We start from the raw sequence: 21,236 nt of genomic DNA, 5'->3' as shown, positions 1-21,236 counted from the left end.
AGTTGCCAGTTGGACTGAGATTTGATAATTCGCCTATCTTTTTTTATTGTTCTAGTTGGTCATTAGCAGTTCTTGCCTGCCTCGGGCAAGTTTCAAAACCATCCAAACCATTCCACTGCTTCTCCAAGCCCTACTATCATTAGGCCAAGGGAAGATCTTTCATCACAGAGTTACGAAACACAGCAGCTGAAGAAAACACCTTTTTTTTGGAGGAGCTCCAAACTAAGTGGCCCTCATTCTGAACTTGACAAAAGCCTCCCGTTCCTGTTGACTTCTCCTCTTCCTCTCTTTCCTCTCAAGAGAAATTCTTTTGATTATCTCCCCCAGAACAGAGCAGAGCAAGGGAGGGAGGGAGAAAGAGGGGAGGGTGGAAAGGGGGGAAGAGAGAGAGAGAGAGAGAGAGAGAGAGAGAGAGAGAGAGAGAGACACAGACAGACAGACAGACAGACAGACAGACAGACAGACAGACAGACAGACAGACAGACAGACAGACAGACAGACAGACAGACAGACAGACAGACAGACAGACAGACAGACAGACAGACAGACAGACAGACAGACAGACAGACAGACAGACAGACAGACAGACAGACAGACAGACAGACAGACAGACAGACAGACAGACAGACAGACAGACAGACAGAGATGGAGATAGAAGGGTTTCCTAGAGCACTAATGCATAATGAAAGAGAGAAGGCAGCGGTGCGTATCCAGGAGGCTAGAGAGACCAGCTGCCATAGCAGATATACCTCCTCTGTTTACTGACTTTAGCAGACACACACACACACGACATGAGGTAATGTCGTATTTCTCACAAAGGGCTAATGGGCTTGCTGATTTCATTACGGTGTGACTGTGGCAGAGGAGAGAGAGAGATCTGCAGGCCCATACATCTGGTGATGTCAGTTAGTCTAATGCCAGCATTTTAAAATACATTAGAGTGAATAAAAGGATGCATGTACAATCACAGCCGACACCGCATGCCTTAACATTCTATTAATCCTCCAATGGCTATCTGATAGCTTCTGGTCATCTGGGCTGAGGAAGTGTTCAGTGTGTGGTGGCCCGGCAGGCAAGCGGCAGACAGAGAGCGATGTCTTAAGTCTCCCCGAAACAGCTGTCTGAGATTTCCGGCTTACTGAACTTATCTCCAGGTGTTGATTGCTCTTTTAACGTTGTGAGTGGGGATGGCGGTAGGCCGCGCACGCACATACATGGACACACACAGGCAGACAGAGGTACGTGGGGGTGGGGGATCTTTTCTGGGAGCGGCAGCAGCAAATGAAGCGTCCATCAGTCTCCCCTGTCCAGCCATCCGGTGGTTCATCCACAGTTTGAGGTTGTGTAATACTGTTAATATGGGGACAAAGCACAGAGAAGGAATAGCAGGCTGGAGATGAAGGTCAGAACATTGGGAGACTTTAGTTCTCTCTCTCTCTCTCTCTCTCTCTCTCTCTGTAATGAACACGAGGGAGACAGAGAGCTGGTTTCAAGCACAGGACGCAGCAGGTGTTTAATATAAAGGACCAAAGGAGGAGGCAGGTAGCTGGGTCCAGGGGCAGGCAGAAGGTCATACACAGGAGGAGGCAGGTAGCTGGGTCCAGGGGCAGGCAGCAGATCATACACAGGGGGTCCAAATGGCAACAGTACAGGCAGGGAAAAGGCTAGTAACGTCGTCCGGGAGATCAGGCAATAGTTGAATGACAGGAAATCCGAGGCTAAGGTACAGGCAGGGAATAGGCAAAAGGTGTCGTTAGTGTGGCAGGCAAAAACTATCATACACGGGAGGAGTAAATGACGGGAAAAACAGAGCTCTGAAGAGAAGTGTGTCAAAAACAAACAATACCTCACAAAGATGAGGTGTAAAGAAGTGAACTGAATAGTGTGTGATAGTGTGCGGCAGCACACAAGCGGCAGGTGATCACTGTGAACGGGGGATCAGAATTCGGTGATTGGGATCTGGAGAGTGAGCTGCGTTCAGGGGATCTACGTGTTTGAGAGTGTGAGTTGGAAGCAGACGTTAAACTCTCTCTCTCTCTGTCTCTCTCTCTCTGTCTCTCTTTCTTTCTTTCTCTCTCTCTTTCTTTCAGAAAGGATGTCTTCAAGGCTCTGAACTAAACACGCTCTGCTCGCTTTTCCTGCAGACAATAAACATAATAACACTGAGATCAGAGGTGATGTGAAACTCATTCTAGCTCATATATGAATACGATTTAGATTGTATTTTATGTGGCCTACAGGTCATAAAAACCTTACACACAGCGTTGTATATCTCTCTTCTTACTCGCTCCATCCCCCTCTCTCCCTCTTTCTTCTCTCTAACTGGCTGTATAGCTGTCATGCTAGGGTCAAGTTCATCATCTAGCCATTATTCCATGCTAATTAGCCCGGGCTGGTTCCCGTAAAGAAGGCGTCCATCTTCTCCTGAGCAGTCAGAGCTAGAGCAGCTAGCTCTGTGAAGATGGGCTGTAATGAGATAGCTCTTTCCAGCATGGCCGTGTCCTTTCCTCGCGGCTCTACGCACACACACACTGACTCCACGGCTCCACGTCTCAGGGCCTAATTGTTTTGGCTCTTCTGCTCTCTCCATAGAAGGGTAATGGAGAGCCTCGTGTAGGGTGGCCCCCGACCAAGACCACAATATGGCCGAAATATAGGAGCTGGCACTACTGAACTGTAGCTCAATAAATAACTTTTTGTTAGGGTAGGATAAAGTGAGTGGATATTGTTCTCTTTCTCTGGCCGAGTTCTTTGTCCAGCATCCTGTGCTTTTGTGGATGAGGATAAAATACTGTTATACAGGACGCTAAGACTGAGACACGCTACACTGTACATTTTCATGTTCCAATGAATGTAGCACTACCACGAGGGTTAGTAGTGGGATCAATACAGTCAATATCCTCACCAGTGTTCTAAAGTAGAAGTGTTGCATTCCTTTGTGTACGTTTTCTTTCCTTGCTAAAGCGGGGGATTCTCACTCCACACTGTCAGGGGACAGGGTAGTTAATAAAGGATCATAAGAACACATCAATGCCATTCAACCACGCTCTACAGACAGACATACCGGAGCTGGGAACAATAGAGATGATTTTGGCTTGATGTTCAACACTGAACACGGATGAAAGCTCTCTGCTTGTATCACTATGACTCATTTGACAGACAACAATGAAGTGCAGAGAAGAAAAGAGGAGACAAAAAAAACCACTTCTATCTCTTTGGAGGTTTTTGGGAGATTTTCTGAAAAGTTCCATTATCAAAAAAAACAAAAACGTATATTTTCTAAAAGGTTTTGCAGTTTTAGTTGAATGCATTCTGTCAAGGTTTTACCCCAGTGTGAAAGTGAAAGTACAGGCTGTAAGGCGTTTTTATTCCTTCCTTCCCACGCACGGAACTACAATTAAGGTTTCTCATAGACTGAAAAGGAGTGGGACCTTGGTAATATTTTCAGGAATAAAAGGGGAGAGATGAACAGTGACGGTGAAGACCTTATCAAGCTTTTCATTAGACCGCCCGAGGATTCATGGAGGACAATGGAGGTGACCTGCGTAGTGGGAGGCACTATGTGTCATGTCACACCACTCTGGGCTCTGTTCTAACAAACCTAACAGAATGGTAGAATCTCAGCGCAGTTGGTAACGCTGTAGGTTCAGGGCTGTGTCAGTAATATTTTTGCTTTTTTCACTATCACAATTATCGGAGCACTTGCTGGCGTTGGCGCGAAAGGGATGTGTTTTGATGAATAAACAAGCGGGTGGGTGTGTCGAGGCTTGGCCTCTCACTGGCCAATCAGAACGTGCTCCATGGCGAAATATGTGATTGATTCAAGCTGTCTATTAACGGTATTTTATGGATAGCCTTGGAATCAACTCCAATTCCAATGTTAGTCCGTTATAGTTTATTAAATGGCTTACAGAAACGAAATAACAAAATGTAGACCTGTCTTTGTTAAATACATTCATTTCAACCCATTTGCAGTCCACATTGTTTTTATTTCATGGCTTCAATAGCATTTACAGTGATATAGGGGCTAGGCCTACTGTAAACTGCATTATGACTGAGCACAGACATGCCAAACATTGTCAATAAGCAAGATTAAATTCATTATTGATAAGGCCTAAAAAGAGAACGAATAATTCGAATCAAATGTTAAATAAAACAGGCTGTTTTAAATAGGCTATGTCACACTTACAGGCACCATAATTTCAACAATAAATGTAAATGTCTGGATATGCTACGTTTCCGCTGTCAAACTTTGTGCTGAAACCAACTGCGTTACCGCTAAAACCAGCCTTTGGTTGGCAATAAATATCCCCATCAGCGCTACCTGAAATTAGCACATTGGATCATGTTTTTTAAGGATACCTCAAATATTTCCACCCCGCTCATCTGAGCGCAAGTGAACTGATATAAGACAGGTAAATTGCTGAACCTGGCGTTAGGGCTGGAAAACGCCAGTGCGGCAGTTTTTACATGACAAAATTGCAAACTAACGTGTGTTTGACACTTTAACGCCGCCTTAACACCAGACAAAAAGAGAGCCCTGGTCGTCACTCTGTGTGGGGGCACGTTGGTTGCATTGAACACGTGTAATGTCCCTGTCCAGGAGCAGAACCAGGACATGTGTGGCTTCCTGTAACACACTCTGGAGATAGCGTATCAACTGGACTACTAGGATGCGTCCCAAATTGAACCCTATTCCCTATATAGTGCACTACTTTTGACCAGGGCCTGTAGGTGCACTATATTGTGCCATTTGGGGCATTGGCCCAGACTATCACATTCATCAGAGCAGAAGTGGTGGGACACACATGGCCTCGGATGCTGCAGGGTTGCCAATGTACCTTATTTCCTTCATATGAGAGAATGATTTAAGACATAAAGATGTCTTTTGATGTCTGTCCTACAAAGTGTACAAAGACTTGTTGTGGCTATTTTTCTACATTCACTTCTGCTGCTCATTGAAAACTGAATCACAATAGCCCGACAGCAAACTGAAATGAGATTTTCTCAGCCAATAACAGTCCCTAAATGTGTTACTTTACAGAGTGTTGTCACAATGACTTACAGTACTAGAGGGGATGTTGTTGGTAGGCAACAACAGAACAGGACGTTTCTAGATAAGAGAGCCACTCCGTCTGAGTTGAGATGATGAAAGAGACACTAGTCTGTTTGATATCTTGCTTGCATTCTGAGTCAATCCCTCCATGGTGATGACTGATGACGGACCAGGGCGAAAAGGAGAGAGAAACAGAAAAGAGCAACACAACAGGAAAAACATCATCGACATTGAGCCAAATCTGAAGCATCATGTTTTTGGTCTAAGAAAATAGGAAATATCCGCAGCATACTTACACGTTTGAATCAATCTATGCAAACTCATCTAATGGCCTCCAGATAGAATCAAGTGATAACACAACGTCTGAAGTGGGCTGCATAATAAGTAAGTGCTCGACATGAGACAAACCATGCGTCAACCATTCGTCAAACCACTACTCTGTAGGGAATGCACTATATAGAGAACAGGGTACCATTTGGGACAGAACCAGAATGTCCTTTAGATGACTGTGGGGTGTAGGGGTATAGAGACTCGAGCTGAACAGAACAGAACAGAACAGGAGAACCGGTATCAGATGCAGTCTGCACGATGTAGCGTGTGATTGCTGCTACAGGCACTTTTCCTTATTGTCTTCCTTCCCCTGGATCTGCAATGCACCACCATCTGGGTGTGCATGTGTGTCCGGGTGTGTGTATGAGAGTGAAAACAAGAGAGATAGGTAAGGAGACGGGAGAAAAGGAGAGAAAAAAGAGAGGGAGAATGAGAGATAATGAGAAGATAAAGGAGAGCGGGAGAGGGGCAGAGAACGGGAAAGGAAGGAGAAAGAGGGATCGAGCTAGGAAATGTGCGAGCGGGAAGGTGCTCTCTCCATCAGCATGAGTTTCTGTCAGAGTCAGAGAGCACAGCGATAACACCTGAACACTGGAGGGAAGGAGGGACACACACACACGCACACACACACACACACACACACACACACACACACACACACACACACACACACACACACACACACACACACACACACACACACACACACACACACACACCTGGGGGTCAGTGGAGGGGGTCATCCAAGTGTCCAATCTCATGCTGCTGAGAAAGGTTAGATCAGGGTTCGGTGAGGAAGGATCATTAATAAGTGCACCGGCCAGTGTGTGTGTGTGTGTGTGTGTGTCTGCATGAGATATCTCCACGCCTGGTGTGTGATTTCCCTAGATCGTTCTGAAACCTCACTGCTGAATTAGGCTCTTCCTCTCGCTGGATTGATTTTCCGCCTGTGACGGTAAGCAGGGGGATCAGGCCTATCGGATCAGCACAGCTCCTCTAAGTTGCATTTGATTGGTATGGATCCCTGGCCCCTGCTGCGGCCATGTCAAGGGCACTGTGGATGGTCCGACTCAATGCCCTCCTAACGGGTGCAGATGAGCTGCATACTAAACTACAACAAGGAACAGAAGTGTGCTCTACTGACACACACCGACTTAACCTCTCTCGTCTTCCCATCTCTCGCTCTCGCTCTCTCACACACACACACACACACACACACACACACACACACACACACACACACACACACACACACACACACACACACGTAACTTTATCCAATAACACCCGTAACCTTGCTATGCCAGACATGATGTAGTATAAGAGGCTGTAGCTGAACAACACAAAACAACTTACGTCTACAACATTATCTACATCAGTCCCCAGCAGAAAACACATTCACTCCTCTGGTATCATTACTATTAACCTCCTGTTCAACTTCAGAGGGGCAGAAATCGATGCTAACACAACATGCTGCTTCTCTGTGTAGTTAGCTTGAAAGCATCACGTCGAGCATCACCGGGCCTGTTGAAGACGAGATTACTAGATGTAAACAACATCAACAGCCCTACAGCAATTCATCGTGTGCCTCTCTGCATTGAAAAACCAGCAGCAGTCAATAGGAAGAAGATTTACTGATCTCTAGTAAGTAGTCTGGTAAAGTGCAGTTTGTCAGGCCTGCTCTCTGCTCCGTGGCCTTCGACATTCATCTCAGTCAATTGGGCAGTGACATTTAGCTCTATTAAGGGAGGTTACTGTCTAAAATGGTGGTGAAGTACTATGTTACCAGTGTTTTTAGTATTCATCAGTGCTAGAATGGCCATAGTAGGACTTGAACCTGAAACCTTGTGTTTATCATCCCAATAGCTTATGGATTTCTATTTCTATGAAATCTATGGATTTTATATGACTGGGCATGGGCACAGCCATGGGTAGGCTTGGGAGGGCATAGGCCCAACCACTTGGGAGCCAGGGCCACCCGCTGGGGAGCTGGCCCAGACAATCAGAATTAGTTTTTCCCCACAAAAGGGCTTTATTAAATTCAGAAATAGACCTCAGTTTCATCAGCTATCTGGGTAGATGGCCTCAGATGATACCGCAGGTGAAGAAGCCGGATGAAGCTTGGTTACACGTTGTCTGAGGTTGTGAGTCCGGTTGGACGTACTGCCAAATTCTCAAAAGCAACGTTGGAGGCGGCTTATGGTAGAGAAATTAACATTCAGTTCTCTGGCAACAGCTCTGTTGGACATTCCTACAGTCAGCATGCCAATTGCACGCTCCCTCAAAACTTGAGACATCTGTGGCATTGTGTTGTGTAACAGAACTGCACATTTTAGAGTGGCCTTTTATTGTCCCCTGTACAAGGTGCACCTGTGTAATGATCATGCTGTTTAATCAGCTTCTTGACATGTCACACCTGTCAGGTGGCTTGATTATCTTGGCAAAGGAGAAATGCTTACTAACATTTGAGAGAAATAAGCTTTTTGTGCATATGGAACATTTCAGGGATCTTTTATTTCAGCTCATGAAACATGGGACCAACACTTTACATGTTACGTTTATATTTATGTTCAGTATAGCTATGGATGCTACAGTATTTACAATATTCCATTTGTATTCAATCTTCACCATGTGGATTTTGCTTAAGCCACGAGTGTAAAGTTTTGCTCACTGTTTGTGAGTGGACGACACTGCCACTGTACAAATACAATTTTGACCTGATGCGCTTACAGTCTTGAAACTGCCTGGTGGACTATATTCATTTTGGATCGATCAACACAAATTATGCAAATCACCGGAGTTGAATGGAAACATAACAAATGAGCAGGCGGCAAGATAAATAAATAATGCCATAACCAAAAGAAGTAGAAAATACATATTCAAATGAACTGTCTAATGTTATTTAGTGGGAGATGTATCGCCTACTTACAGTATGCTCTTCGGGGGCCGAGAGGAACAAAACAGTCAAATAAGCACACTGCTCATAAAGACAAGGTTAAAGCATTACTGGAGTCTCAAGTCAAGCTCCAAGTTGTTTACCATCTGCAGCAAGCACAAAGTGTTGTAACGATGTTAGGAGAAGTGGATGGATACCCAATGTCACCTCTGGTTAAAAAGCTCAACTACATAACATTCGGAAAGTATTCAGACCCCTTAACTTTTTCCATATTTTGTTACGTTACAGCCTTATTGTAAAATTGTCACGGCTGTCTGAAGGATCGGATCAAAATGCAGCATGGTTGTAGTTCCACATATTTATTTATTCCGTGAAACGTAATGCAATACATTAAATACTTGAACCAACAAAAAACAACAAACCGTGACGCAGAGAGAAAACACACTACTCAAAATATAGTCACCCACAAACACAGGTGGAACAAGCATCAACATAAATACGACCTCCAATTAGAGGTAACGAGGATCAGCTGCCTCCAATTGGAGATCAACCCAAACAACACCAACATAGAAATACAAAACTAGAAACTGAACATAGAAATACAAAAACAGACAAACACCCCCTGTCACGCCCTGGCCTACTCTACCATAGAAAATATCCACTTACTATGGTCAGGACGTGACAAAAATTGCTTAAATTAAATATTTTGCTCATCAATTTACACACAACACCCCATAATGACAAAGCAAAAAACAGTTTTTATTTTTATTTTTCTACCTTATTTACATAAGTATTCAGACCCTTTGCTATGAGACTTGAAATTGAGCTCAGATGCATCCTGTTTCCATTGATCATTCTTGAGATGCTTCTACAAAATGATTGGAGTCCACCTGTGGTAAATGCAATTGAATTCTCATGATTTGGATAGTCACACACCTGTCTATATAAAGTCCCACAGTTGACAGTGCATGTCAGAGCAAAAACCAAGCCATGAGGTCGAAGGAATTGTCCGTAAAGCTCCGAGACAGGATTGTGTCGAGGCACAGATCTGGGGAAGGGTACCAAAAACTTTGTGCAGCATTGAAGGTCCCCAAGAACACAGTGGCCTCAATAATTCTTAAGTGGAAGAAGTTTGGAACCACCAAGACTCTTCCTATAGCTGGCCGCCCGGCCAAACTGAGCAACCGGGGGAGAAAGGCCTTGGGCAGGGAGGTGACAAAGAACCCGATGGTCACTCTGACAGAGCTGCAGAGTTCCTCTGTGGAGATGGGAGAACCTTCCAGAAGGACAACCATCTCTGCAGCACTCCACCTATCAGGCCTTTATGGTAGAGTGGCCAGATAGAAACCAATCCTCAGTAAAAAGCTCATGACAGCCCACTTGGAGTTTGCCAAAAGGCACCTAAAGGACTCTCAGACCATGATAAACAAGATTCTCTGGTCTGATGAAACCAAGACTGAACACTTTTGCCTGAATGCCAAGCGTTACGTCTGGAGGAAACCTGGCACCATCCCTACAGTGAAGTATGGTGGTGGCAGCATCATGCTGTGGGGATGTTTTTCAGCGGCAGGGATTGAGAGATTAACAGCAAAGTACAGAGAGATCCTTGATGAAAACCTGCTCCAGAGCACTCAGGATCTCAGACTGAGGCGAAGGTTCACCTTTCAACAGGACAATGACCCTAAGCACACAGCCAAGACAATGCAGGAGTGGCTTCCTTGAGTGGCCCAGCCAGAGCCCGGACTTAAATCTGATCTAACATCTCTGGAGAGACCTGAAAATAGCTGTGCAGCGACGCTCCCCATCCAACCTGACAGAGCTTGAGAGGATCTGCAGAGAAGAATGGGAGAAACTCCGCAAATACAGGTGTGCCAAGCTTGTAGCGTCATACCCAAGAAGACTTGAGGCTGTAATCGCTGCCAAAGGTGCTTCAACAAAAATGTCTAAACCAGTTTTTTCTTTGTCATTATTGGGTATTGTGTGTAGATTGATGCGGGAAAAAAGCAATTTAATCCATTTCAGAATAAGGCTGTAACGTAACAAATTGTGGAAAAAGTCAAGCGGCCTGAATACTTTCCGAATGCCTTGTATAGAATACTATGTACACATAATAAGGCACAAAATAGATTAATGGAGCATGGCCATTAGCAGGTAAAGGAAGCAGGATAAGTTAAGATAATTAGTAGAGAAATATGAAGAGAGCAGTAGTATTAGTATTAGTAGTATTAACTATTTCAGTGAGAGCCAGTAAAGGGAAGTATCATTGAGAAGGTATAGCATGGGTAACCCTACGCACTCTGCGGGAGGACTGCTCTCAGAGAGGATGGATCATGGCTCATGGAGGACACTGGGGGAAACAAAATGTGGCAAAACGTAAATCATTTCACTAACTACTTCATGAATTACCCTGTAGTCCAAGCTTAATGAATGTTCAAGATGTCCTCTGATAAGGAGTGGGGAGAAAGCAAAAGGAGGCATGTATACGGTGGCTTTTGATGAGGGAGTGGTGTGTGTGACTCGAAGTTGATGTTGATGTTGAGGATATGGCTGAGAAGTGTGTGTGTTTGTGTGTGTGTGTGTGTGTGCGTGCGTGTGCGTGTGTGTACGCGTGCGACCGTGCTCTCCTCACCATTAAAGTTGACAGCTCTGATATGGCTGAGTAGTTCCTTGCCGTCGATGTTGGCCATCTTTGGACACAGGCCTGGGTATCCATAGCAAAGTTCCCGGTGCATCCGGTGCAGGGCATGGGCCATAGCATACACAGCATCCATCACAAACTGCACCTTCCCCTCCTGCTCGTAGCTCGAGTCCCGACCAACCTTCTCCAGACCTGGGAGAGAGGAGAGAGACAGATGGGCAGTCAGCTACACTGTGGGTGGAAACATCCAAGTGTCTATTTGGCAAAGATGCTAAATGTATAACATTGCATTATAATAGCATTTCCGTGAGAAAAAATAAACACTGACCTTCGTCCCACTGCTTTCACACAAACACAAACATCTGTCGATACTGGGCATGTTGTTTCATTCAGCTGAGGACACACAGTGACACACACATACTGACGCACGCGAGCACACACGTGCACACACACACGCAAACTCACTTTCTTTCTGATGCAGTTGAATATGTGCTTATGTAACTGATAGCATCATTAGCATAATTAGCTAATAAAGAGGCGAAAGCACAAACTCCTTGATGCATAAACATGAACATCTCTAATTTATTAGGATGACTTTCCACCATTTTCATCAAAGTTATTAAAGTGGAACTGCAAAAGAAAATGGAGAAAGGGTGGATTTTCAGAAGCAATTTTTATTGAATTCTTTCAGCTTTTAACTCAGCGTTTTACTCAGTACAAGCCCTTGGGCAAAAAAAGCCAAACATTTGTAAATAAAAAAATTTGCCCGGGCTAGGTGAATTAACAAGAGTCTTCAATCAATAAGCATGTCTGTGTGGAATTAATAGGCTCAGGAGAAGGAAATCCAATTCAGTTTTATAGCGGCTTCCACACAGCAGGCAAGTCTCACGTGAAGGTGATGCATTAGTAGGAGCAGGACGGACACACACACACACACACACACACACACACACACACACACACACACACACACACACACACACACCTGGTTATTCCCTATGAAGGATACGGTCCGAACTACAGTAACAGAGGATGGAAGCTGACTTCACAAGAGACCCAACAACTAAGAAGGACTGTGTGGGCCCACTGGAGCCATCATAGAAATCAGTCCCAATAGTTAAAAGCCACTCAAATCGACAGGACTCAAATCAGAAGTACTGCTTCCCCCAAGGTTCAGAGCCATCCACTCCACTCCTAGGTAATCCCACCAGGTATAGGCACTGAATACAGAGGAACTGACTCAGTTTATCCCAAATAGGATCTGTGAGCTTATCCTATCGGAAAGAGCTACCACTGCCTTAGAGCTTATAACATGGATAAAGAACCAGTCCTCTGACATAACCCAAGCCAGTAAAGAAACACTGGGGATAGGCGCTGAGCCATCAGACTCAATCTGAATTCCATCCTGGCTTTGGCTTGACACGCTGGAGCGATGGCTACTGTATCACTACTAAGCCCCAGACACACTGTCACGCTGGTATAAAGGATTTTGGAGACAGGCGCAGGAATACACAATAGGGTTCTTTAATACACACAAAACAAACATGTATACAAAAACACTGGGCTGCACCCAAACAAAAGAGTGAGGGTAAACCTCGTTGAACGACATGGGACAATACGCAGCATAACAGCTGCACCAACGCATAGGTGCTCACACCACCAATGGACACGGGAACAATAACCGACAAAGACAGAGGGAACAGAGGGCACATATACAGTTGGAGTCGGACGTTTACATACACCTTAGCCAACTACATTTAAACTCTGTTTTTTTCACAATTCCTGACATTTAATCCTAGTAAAAATCCCTGTCTTAGGTCAGTTAGGATCACCACTTTATTTTAAGAATGTGAAACGTCAGAATAATAGTAGAGAGAATGATTTATTTCAGCTTTTATTTCTTTCATCACGTTCCCAGTGGGTCACAAGTTAACATAGACTAAATTAGTATTTGGTAGTATTGCCTTTCAATTATTTAACTAGGGTCAAACGTTTCAGGTAGCCTCCCACAAGCTTCCCACAATAAGTTGGGTGAATTTTGACATATTCCTCCTGACAGAGCTGGTGTAACTGTAGGCCTCCTTGCTCGCACACGCTTTTTCAGTTCTGCCCACAAATTTTCTATGGGATTGAGGTCAGAGTTTTGTGATGGCCACCCAAATACCTTGACTTTGTTGTCCTTAAGCCATTTTGCCACAACTTTTGGAAGTATGCTTGGGGGCAATGTCCATTTGGAAGATCAATTTGCCAGCAAGCTTTAACTTCCTGACTGATGTCTTGAGATGTTGCTTCAATATAGCCACATAACTTTCTATCCTCATGATGCCATCGATTTTGTGAAGTGCACCAGTCCCTCCTGCACCAAAGCACCCCCACAACCTGATGGTGCCACGCCCGTGCTTCATGGTTGGGATTGTGTTCTTCGGCTTGCAAGCCTCCCCTTTTTCCTCCAAACATAACGATGGTCATTATGGCCAAACAGTTATATTTTTGTTTCATCAGACCATTTCTCCAAAAAGTACGATCTTTGTCCCCATGTGCAGTTGCAAACCGTAGTCTGGCTTTTTTATGGCGGTTTTGTAGCAGTGGCTTCTTCCTTGCTTAGCGGCCTTTCAGGTTATGTCGATATAGGACTCGTTTTACTGTGGATAAAGATACTTTTGTACCTGTTTCCTCCAGCATCTTCACAGGGTCCTTTGCTGTTTTTCTGGGATTGATTTGCACTTTTCGCACCAAAGTACGTTCATCTCTAGGAGACAGAACGCGTCTCCTTCCTGAGCGGTATGACGGCTGCGTGGTCCCATGGTGTTTATACTTACATACTATTGTTTGTACAGATGAATGTGGTACCTTCAGGCGTTTGGAAATTGCTCCCAAGGATGAACCAGACTTGTGGAGGTCTACAATTTTTTTCTGAGGTCTTGGCTGATTTCTTTTGATTTTCCCATGATGTCAAGCAAAGAGGCACTGAGTTTGAAGGTAGGCCTTGAAATACATCCACAGGTACACCTCCAATTGACTCAAATGATGTCAATTTGCCTATCAGAAGCTTATAAAGCCATGACATCATTTTCTGGAATTTTCCAAGCTGTTTAAAGGCACAGTCAACTTTGTGTATGTAAACTTTTGACCCACTGGAATTGTGAAATAAGTGAAATAAGCTGTCTGTAAACAATTGTTGGAAAAATGACTTGTGTCATGCACAAAGTAGATGTCCTAACCGACTTGCCAAAACTATAGTTTGTTAACAAGAAATTTGTGGAGTGGTTGAAAAACGAGTTTTAATGACTCCAACCTAAGTGTATGTAAACTTCTGACATCAACTGTATAATATACTAATCAGGGGAAATGGGAACCAGGTGTGTGTAATCAGACAAGGCAGTCCTGGGATTGATGATAATGAATCCCATTCAGTGAAGCCTAGAAAGCCGGTGACGTAAACCTCTGGAACTGGTGAACAAAATGAGCATCAGTACCAGGGGGATCCGTGACACACACCGCATAAACCCTACAGTCACACACACACACACACACACACACACACACACACACACACACACACACACACACACACACACACACACACACACACACACACACACCACACACACACACCACAGCAGGCTTACGATCCAGCCAACCATATAGCCAATCACCTTGTTGAGCTCCTAAAAAAGAAAATGGCATCCATCTCAACTCAGTCCCCAGAGAAGACTAAACAGGGTGCATCCTATTCCCTATATAGTGTACCCATAGGGCTCTGGTCAAAAGTAGTGCACTATATAGGGAATAGGGTGCCATTTCAGGCACAGGCATGGAGGACTAGATACCTTCTGCATTCCCTCTACTGACTTACAGGGGAGGGTTGGTGGAGCTACTGCCGTTACAGAAAACAGTGCTGTTACATTTCCTTCAATTGCATCATTACAGTTTATTCCCCCCCTAGCTGACTGGCTGGCAAGGTGAGGTACAGCAGCTGTCATGTTTACTGTCTGTCTGTCCCTGTCTGTCCCTGTCTGAAACACAGGAGATCCAACCCTGGGGTGGCAGGTAGCCTAGTGGTTAAAGTGTTGGGCCAGTAACTGAAAGATTGCTGGATTGAATCCCTGAGCTGACAAAGTAAAAATCTGTCGTTCTGCTGCTGAACAAGGCAGTTAACCCACTGTTCCCCAGCAGGCCGTCATTGTAAATAAGAATTTGTTCTTAACTGACTTGCCTAGTTAAATAAAGGTTAAATTAAAAAATACACATATACACACTTTCTCTCTTGCACACACTGCAGCCATTCCATCACTGTCAGCTCAGACAATGCAAGCCCTGCTAAATTTAATTTGCCCGTTCTGCTATACTTTAATAATCTGGAAGAACACAGGCGAAGGCAGGGAGAATTTACATAGCTCATTGTGACTGTGTAATAATAAGCCTGGCTGTAGAGGCAGATACTTGTTCTCTTACAAACTAGCACACACACACCAAGAAACGTACACACATAAACAGCATGCTAGCAGTTACCATAGACTTCCAGTCATTGTGCTAACGCTAGTGGGTTGAGTGAGTTGACGCGTCACTTGAGTGGGTCGAGTCACTGACGAGATCTTCCTGTCCGGGTTGGCGCCCTCTCTTGGGTTGTGCCGTGGCAGAGATCTTTGTGGGCTATATTCGGCCTTGTCTCAGGATGGTAAGTTGGTGGTTGAAGTTATCCCTCTAGTGGTGTGGGGGCTGTGCTTTGGCAAAGTGGGTGGGATTATATCCTGCCTGTTTGGCCCTGTCCGTGGGAATCGTCGGACGGGGCCACAGTGTCTCCTGACCCCTCCTGTCTCCAGTATTTATGATGCAGTAGTTTATGTGTCGGGGGGCTAGGTTCAGTCTGTTATATCTGGAGTATTTCTCCTGTCTTATCCGGTGTCCTGTGTAAATTTAAGTATGCTGTCTCGAATTCTCTTTCTCTCTTTTTCTCTTTCTTTCTTTCTTTCTCTCTTTTGGAAGACCTGAGCCCTAGGACCATGCCTCAGGACTACCTGGCCTGATGATTACTTGCTGTCCCCAGTCCACCTGGCCGTACTGCTGCTCCAGTTTCAACTGTTCTGCCTGCGGCTATGGTACCCTGACCTGTTCACCGGACGCGCTACCTGTCCCAGACCTGCTGTTTTCAACTCTCTAGAGACAGCAGGAGCGATAGAGATACTCTGAATGATCGGCTATGAAAAGCCAACTGACAATTACTCCTGAGGTGCTGACCTGTTGCACCCTCGACAACCACTGTGATTATTATTATTTGACCCTGCTGGTCATCTATGAACATTTGAACATCTTGGCCATGTTCTGTTATAATCTCCACCCGGCACAGCCAGAAGAGGACTGGCCACCCCTCATAGCCTGGTTCTTCTCTAGGTTTCTTCCTAGGTTCTGAGAGGTTTCTTCCTAGGTTCTGGCTTTTTCTGGGAGTTATTCCTAGCCACCGTGCTTCTGCACCTGCATTGCTTGCTGTTTGATGTTTTAGGCTGGTTTTCTGTACAGCACTTTGTGACCTCAGCTGATATAAGAAGGGCTTTATAAATACATTTGATTGATTTAAATAAATTTGATTGAGTTAGCAATTGCGCTAACATTAGTTAGCAATTGTGCTAACACTAGTTAGCCACTTCCTTCAAACTACAGGCAGAGACATAAAAATAGTAACCACAAGTTTATCTGACTCTCATTGCCAAAATCAAGTATCCCTTTAACTCTGCAAAGCCACAGCTATCACACCACCCAGCAGGGTCTCATACCTGCAGTGTTCTGAGATGAGGGTCCATTTAGAAAAGACACATCCAAACAATCTACCTGGTCTGTCATCAGCAACCAATCAAAGGTGATGTCTTTATAAGTGAAGCAGCTCAACCAATGCAATGCTCTCACCAGCGCTCTTCACTGCCAAAGCAGCCATCAGGACCACAAAGCAAACGATACAGGACAGGATTGACTTACTTCAGGGCCCAAATTCATAACGTAGACGTCTCAGAGTAGGAGTGCTGACCTAGGATCAGTTCTGCCTTTTAGATTTTATTTTATTTTACCTTTATTTAACTAAGCAAGTCAGTTAAGAACAAATTCTTATTTTCAATGACGGCCTAGGAACAGGGGCAGAACAAAAGATTTGTACCTTGTCAGCTCGGGGATTCGAAACTGCAACCTTTCGGTTACTAGTCCATGGTTACATGGACAGGGAGGATGTTATCTTAGATCAGCAGGACTCATACTCTGAGACGCTTCCCCTTCCAGGTCTCAGAGAAGGAGATGTCACTTAAGACAAGGTTACCTCACCTTTATTAACATCATGCATTTAAAAACACCAATCCCCCACACACACAAATATCAGGACATAAACAACCCCCACACACACACACAGATATCAGGACATAAACAACCCACACACACACAAATATCAGGACATAAACAACCCCCACACACACACAGATATCAGGACATAAACAACCCCCCCACACACGCAGATATCAGGACATAAACAACCCACACACACACAGATATCAGGACATAAACAACTCCCACACACACAAATATCAGGACGTAAACAACCCCCACACACACAAATATCAGGACATAAACAACCCCCACACACACAAATATCAGGACATAAACAACCCCCACACACACAAATATCAGGACATAAACAACCCACACACACACATATCAGGACATAAACAACCCACACACACACACACATATCAGGACATAAACAACCCACACACACACATATCAGAACATAAATCACCCACTCACACACATATCAGGACATAAATAACCCCCATACACACATATCAGGACATAAACAACCCACACACACACATATCAGGACATAAATAACCCCCACACACACATATCAGGACATAAATAACCCCCCCACACACATATCAGGACATAAATAACCCCCACACACACATATCAGGACATATATCACCCACACACATATAAAAAACACTGCATGTTTCTTAAAAGAGAGGCAGAGATATAAAAGTCTGAGTGGTTTGACAGGCTACTGCTAGTATGGTAAGTGCTGTGATTTATCTGTAGGGAACAATATGGCACCTTAAGCAGTGATTGATGGCAACACGGCTGACAGAGGACTTAATGATTCAAACAAGCTTCTCAATTAAACATCAATTAGGATGCAAATTCAATCCCCCCATCTCTCTCTCTGACAACTCTCTCTCTCTCTCTCTCTCTCTCTCTCTCTCTCTCTCTCTCTCTTCCTCTCTCTCTCTCTCTTCCTCTCTCTCTGTCTCTCTCTCTTTCTTTCTCTGTCTCTCTCTCTCTTCACCACACAAAGCCTTTCCATTTGTTCAACACAGGGCACCCCACTTTATAAAGATGTAAATTCAATTATATTATAATTAAAAAGGGAAAGTATTTCATAATAATTACAAATAAAGCACCACACACATTCAGATGGTGATGAATATACTAGCATAAAGGCATGTGGTTAACACAGCATTCATTAATCACAGACATCCTGACATGGCAAGATCCTGCTGAGAGAACATGCCCAGGGTACTGCTCCCCATTCACACACATACATGCAAACAAACACATGCATACACACACACATAAACGCGCATGCCTTAACAGAAACACACACACACACACAAACACACAAACACACTCTCTCCCTCACACATACATTAGGCACACACACACACATACACAAATGTATGCACACATGTAATGCATACTGTACACCCATAAATGCTTACATGTATGCATGGGCGCACTGACTGGCACATGATAATACGCTACATCTCCAGCCCTGAACCGTCACCTGCTCATATCTCATCTGACACACACATAAAAAACAGGTACACACACATACCTGCGTGCGTTTGCTTTCTCAATTTCACAAAAACTCCACTGCATTAATGACCAAGCTCCAACTTACATCCACAACTCTTCTGCAACATCTTTTCGCTTTCCCTTAAAAAGTAAAGTGCCAATCCGGCCAAGACAGACATGACTAATCAATAGGCCAAAATATATAGATACTGACAACAGGGATCTTGAGCCAAGCGTTACACCATGGTATGAGTATTCTTCATCACGTTCAACACCAGTAAAGACAACAGAAACACGGCTGAACTCATCAGTGGGAGAACATGTCCTTGGGAATGGAGCTAGGGTTTGGTGTAGGGTTGGAAGAGAGAGAAAGAGAAAGATAATTAATGACTCAGACATTACCAGTGACAAAGTCAATTCATCTTTTAAACGCTCAACATACTGATCATTTCCTCTCCTTCCCCTCACTCCCCCTCTTCTCTCCTTTACCTCACGTCCGAACTGAGGCGTTGCAGAAGACAGAAAGAGAGCGAGAGAAAGAAAGAGAGACAGAGAAGCAGGAACGTTAAGGTGAAAAGAGAGAGAAAGTGAGAAAGAGAGAGGAGAGAGGAGAGAGAGGAGGAGGAAGTTACCGTCAGAGAGAAGTGCTATTGTTAAAAATAAGCTGAACCGTGAAAACCTGTTAATGGAGCAACGGTGGTACTCACTCACCTCACCTCACCTCACCTCACCTCACCTCACTCATGTCACAGGCTCTTTGTGTGTGTGTGGAGCAGCCAGATGCAGACACACACACACACACACACACACACGTGTGCAGCAAAGCCAGGTCCTCTGTGGGCTGCCAGTTGTACCTGTCGTGACTAATGAAGCTGTGTTTAGTTTATGAAGATCAGACAGGTCACATGGTGCTAGCACAGCTGCTCACCTGGAGAGATACGGCAGAGAGAGAGAGTCTCTGTCATGGACATTCTGTTGTCCTAAAATGCAGACAACAACAGGAGCAGTGGATAGGGCTGTCTGAACACTTCCAGTTTCAAGCCACTTTCTCCCAACAGATTTTCAGATCTGTCAATGGTTTGCTTCTCTGACTGTCTGCAAGTGTTTGCTCCCATCCAAAACCTGAGGAGATATGGTTGTAATCTGAGTATGTTGGAATGTTGTGTTATTAATTCAGGTTAGTCACACACTAGAGCCTCAAGGGAGGTTATTTCTGTGTTTGTATATTTCCTTCCATAATAAGATTTTACCCGGACTGTGAGTCAGAATATTTAATTGTTTGTGTATTCCTGCAGCCCAATGTACTATGTGTGTGTGTGTGTGTGTGTGTGTGTGTGTGTGTGTGTGTGTGTGTGTGTATGTATATATATATATATATATATATATATATATATATATATGTGTGTGTGTGTGTGTGTGTGTGTGTGTGTGTGTGGTGTGTGTGTGTGTGTGTGTGTGTGTGTGTGTGTGTGTGTGTGTGAGCAGCACTAGAGCATCCAGGCTGATAGGAGAGTGGTGTTGGTGGCAGCAGTGGTCTCCTAGTATAGAAGGATTATTCAGAGGTAACACTGATGGATGTATGTCCTGCTGAACACACTGTGATGGCCCTGCCTGCTGCAGTCAGCTCTGCTACCCATCTATGACGAGTGTAGTGTACACACACACACACACGCACACATGCACACATGCATGCATGCACGTGTACACAGACACACTAAGCCAACACAAGCATAACTATAGTAAGAAGGAGTTTAAACCAGAGGCCCATGTCATCCACTGAGTGCGAGTTGACATTCGGTGTAGGCCGGCAGATGTGATCATTGGACTAAACGAGGAGAAGGAGTAGGCCGAACCGGAGCCTGGGTCTCAATTAGAGCGCCCTAGCTGGAGAACACTGATGATCCTCTGCTCATAACTTGCTGGTTCAAGGATGCTTTATTATCCTACACAGGGGCTTAATGGAGAACTGTGGCAGCGTTGCAGTCCACATAAACACCCACTGAGAGGTAAGGGTGCTTTATCCTTCAGCCTCACAGAGGTGAACCAACAAACGTGTTCCCTTTCTATCTGTCTGCCAACCTGTGCTGTCTGTCTGCCTGCCTGTGTTCTCCCTCCCTGCCTGGCTGTCCTGTGCCCTACTTCCAGCGTGTGGTCCCCGGCTTCATTGCCTCTGTCAGAGCCAATCCCGTTTACCGGTGAGCGGATTCGTTTCAGCCCCTGTGAGGAAATCACTCCGCGCAGGAACAACCGGGTGATAAATTGAGGGATCAGGGAGCTTTAGCTCTGGCGGCTGACGGCTCCATCCTTCAGACCATCGCACACACACACACGCACACACACACACGCACACACACAGGAGTAAAGAAAATTAGATGTTACTCCCCAGTGTTTCTGTGAGCAGTGTTTTGATATAGAATCAACCACTCTAAAAGAGACTTGTGTTCCCTCTGTTCTCAGCCAAGACTCTGATTAACATCCAGGACATT

General features: G+C 44.7%; 1 protein-coding gene across 1 annotated transcript in view; it reads right to left on the bottom strand.

Moving 5' to 3' along the window:
* Window positions 1-21,236, bottom strand: part of LOC106576124 (metabotropic glutamate receptor 8) — a 392,665-nt gene that overhangs the window by 35,183 nt on the left and 336,246 nt on the right. Inside the window, exon 7 of the mRNA XM_045699730.2 lies at window positions 10,912-11,112. Within this exon, the coding sequence (XP_045555686.1) occupies window positions 10,912-11,112 (201 nt within the window). The remainder of the gene's footprint in view (window positions 1-10,911; window positions 11,113-21,236) is intronic.

This window comes from Salmo salar, chromosome 17, assembly GCF_965601325.2.
Source record: "Salmo salar chromosome 17, fSalSal1, whole genome shotgun sequence".
Classification (NCBI taxonomy): domain Eukaryota; kingdom Metazoa; phylum Chordata; class Actinopteri; order Salmoniformes; family Salmonidae; genus Salmo; species Salmo salar.
This window is presented reverse-complemented; position numbering and strand designations above follow the sequence as displayed.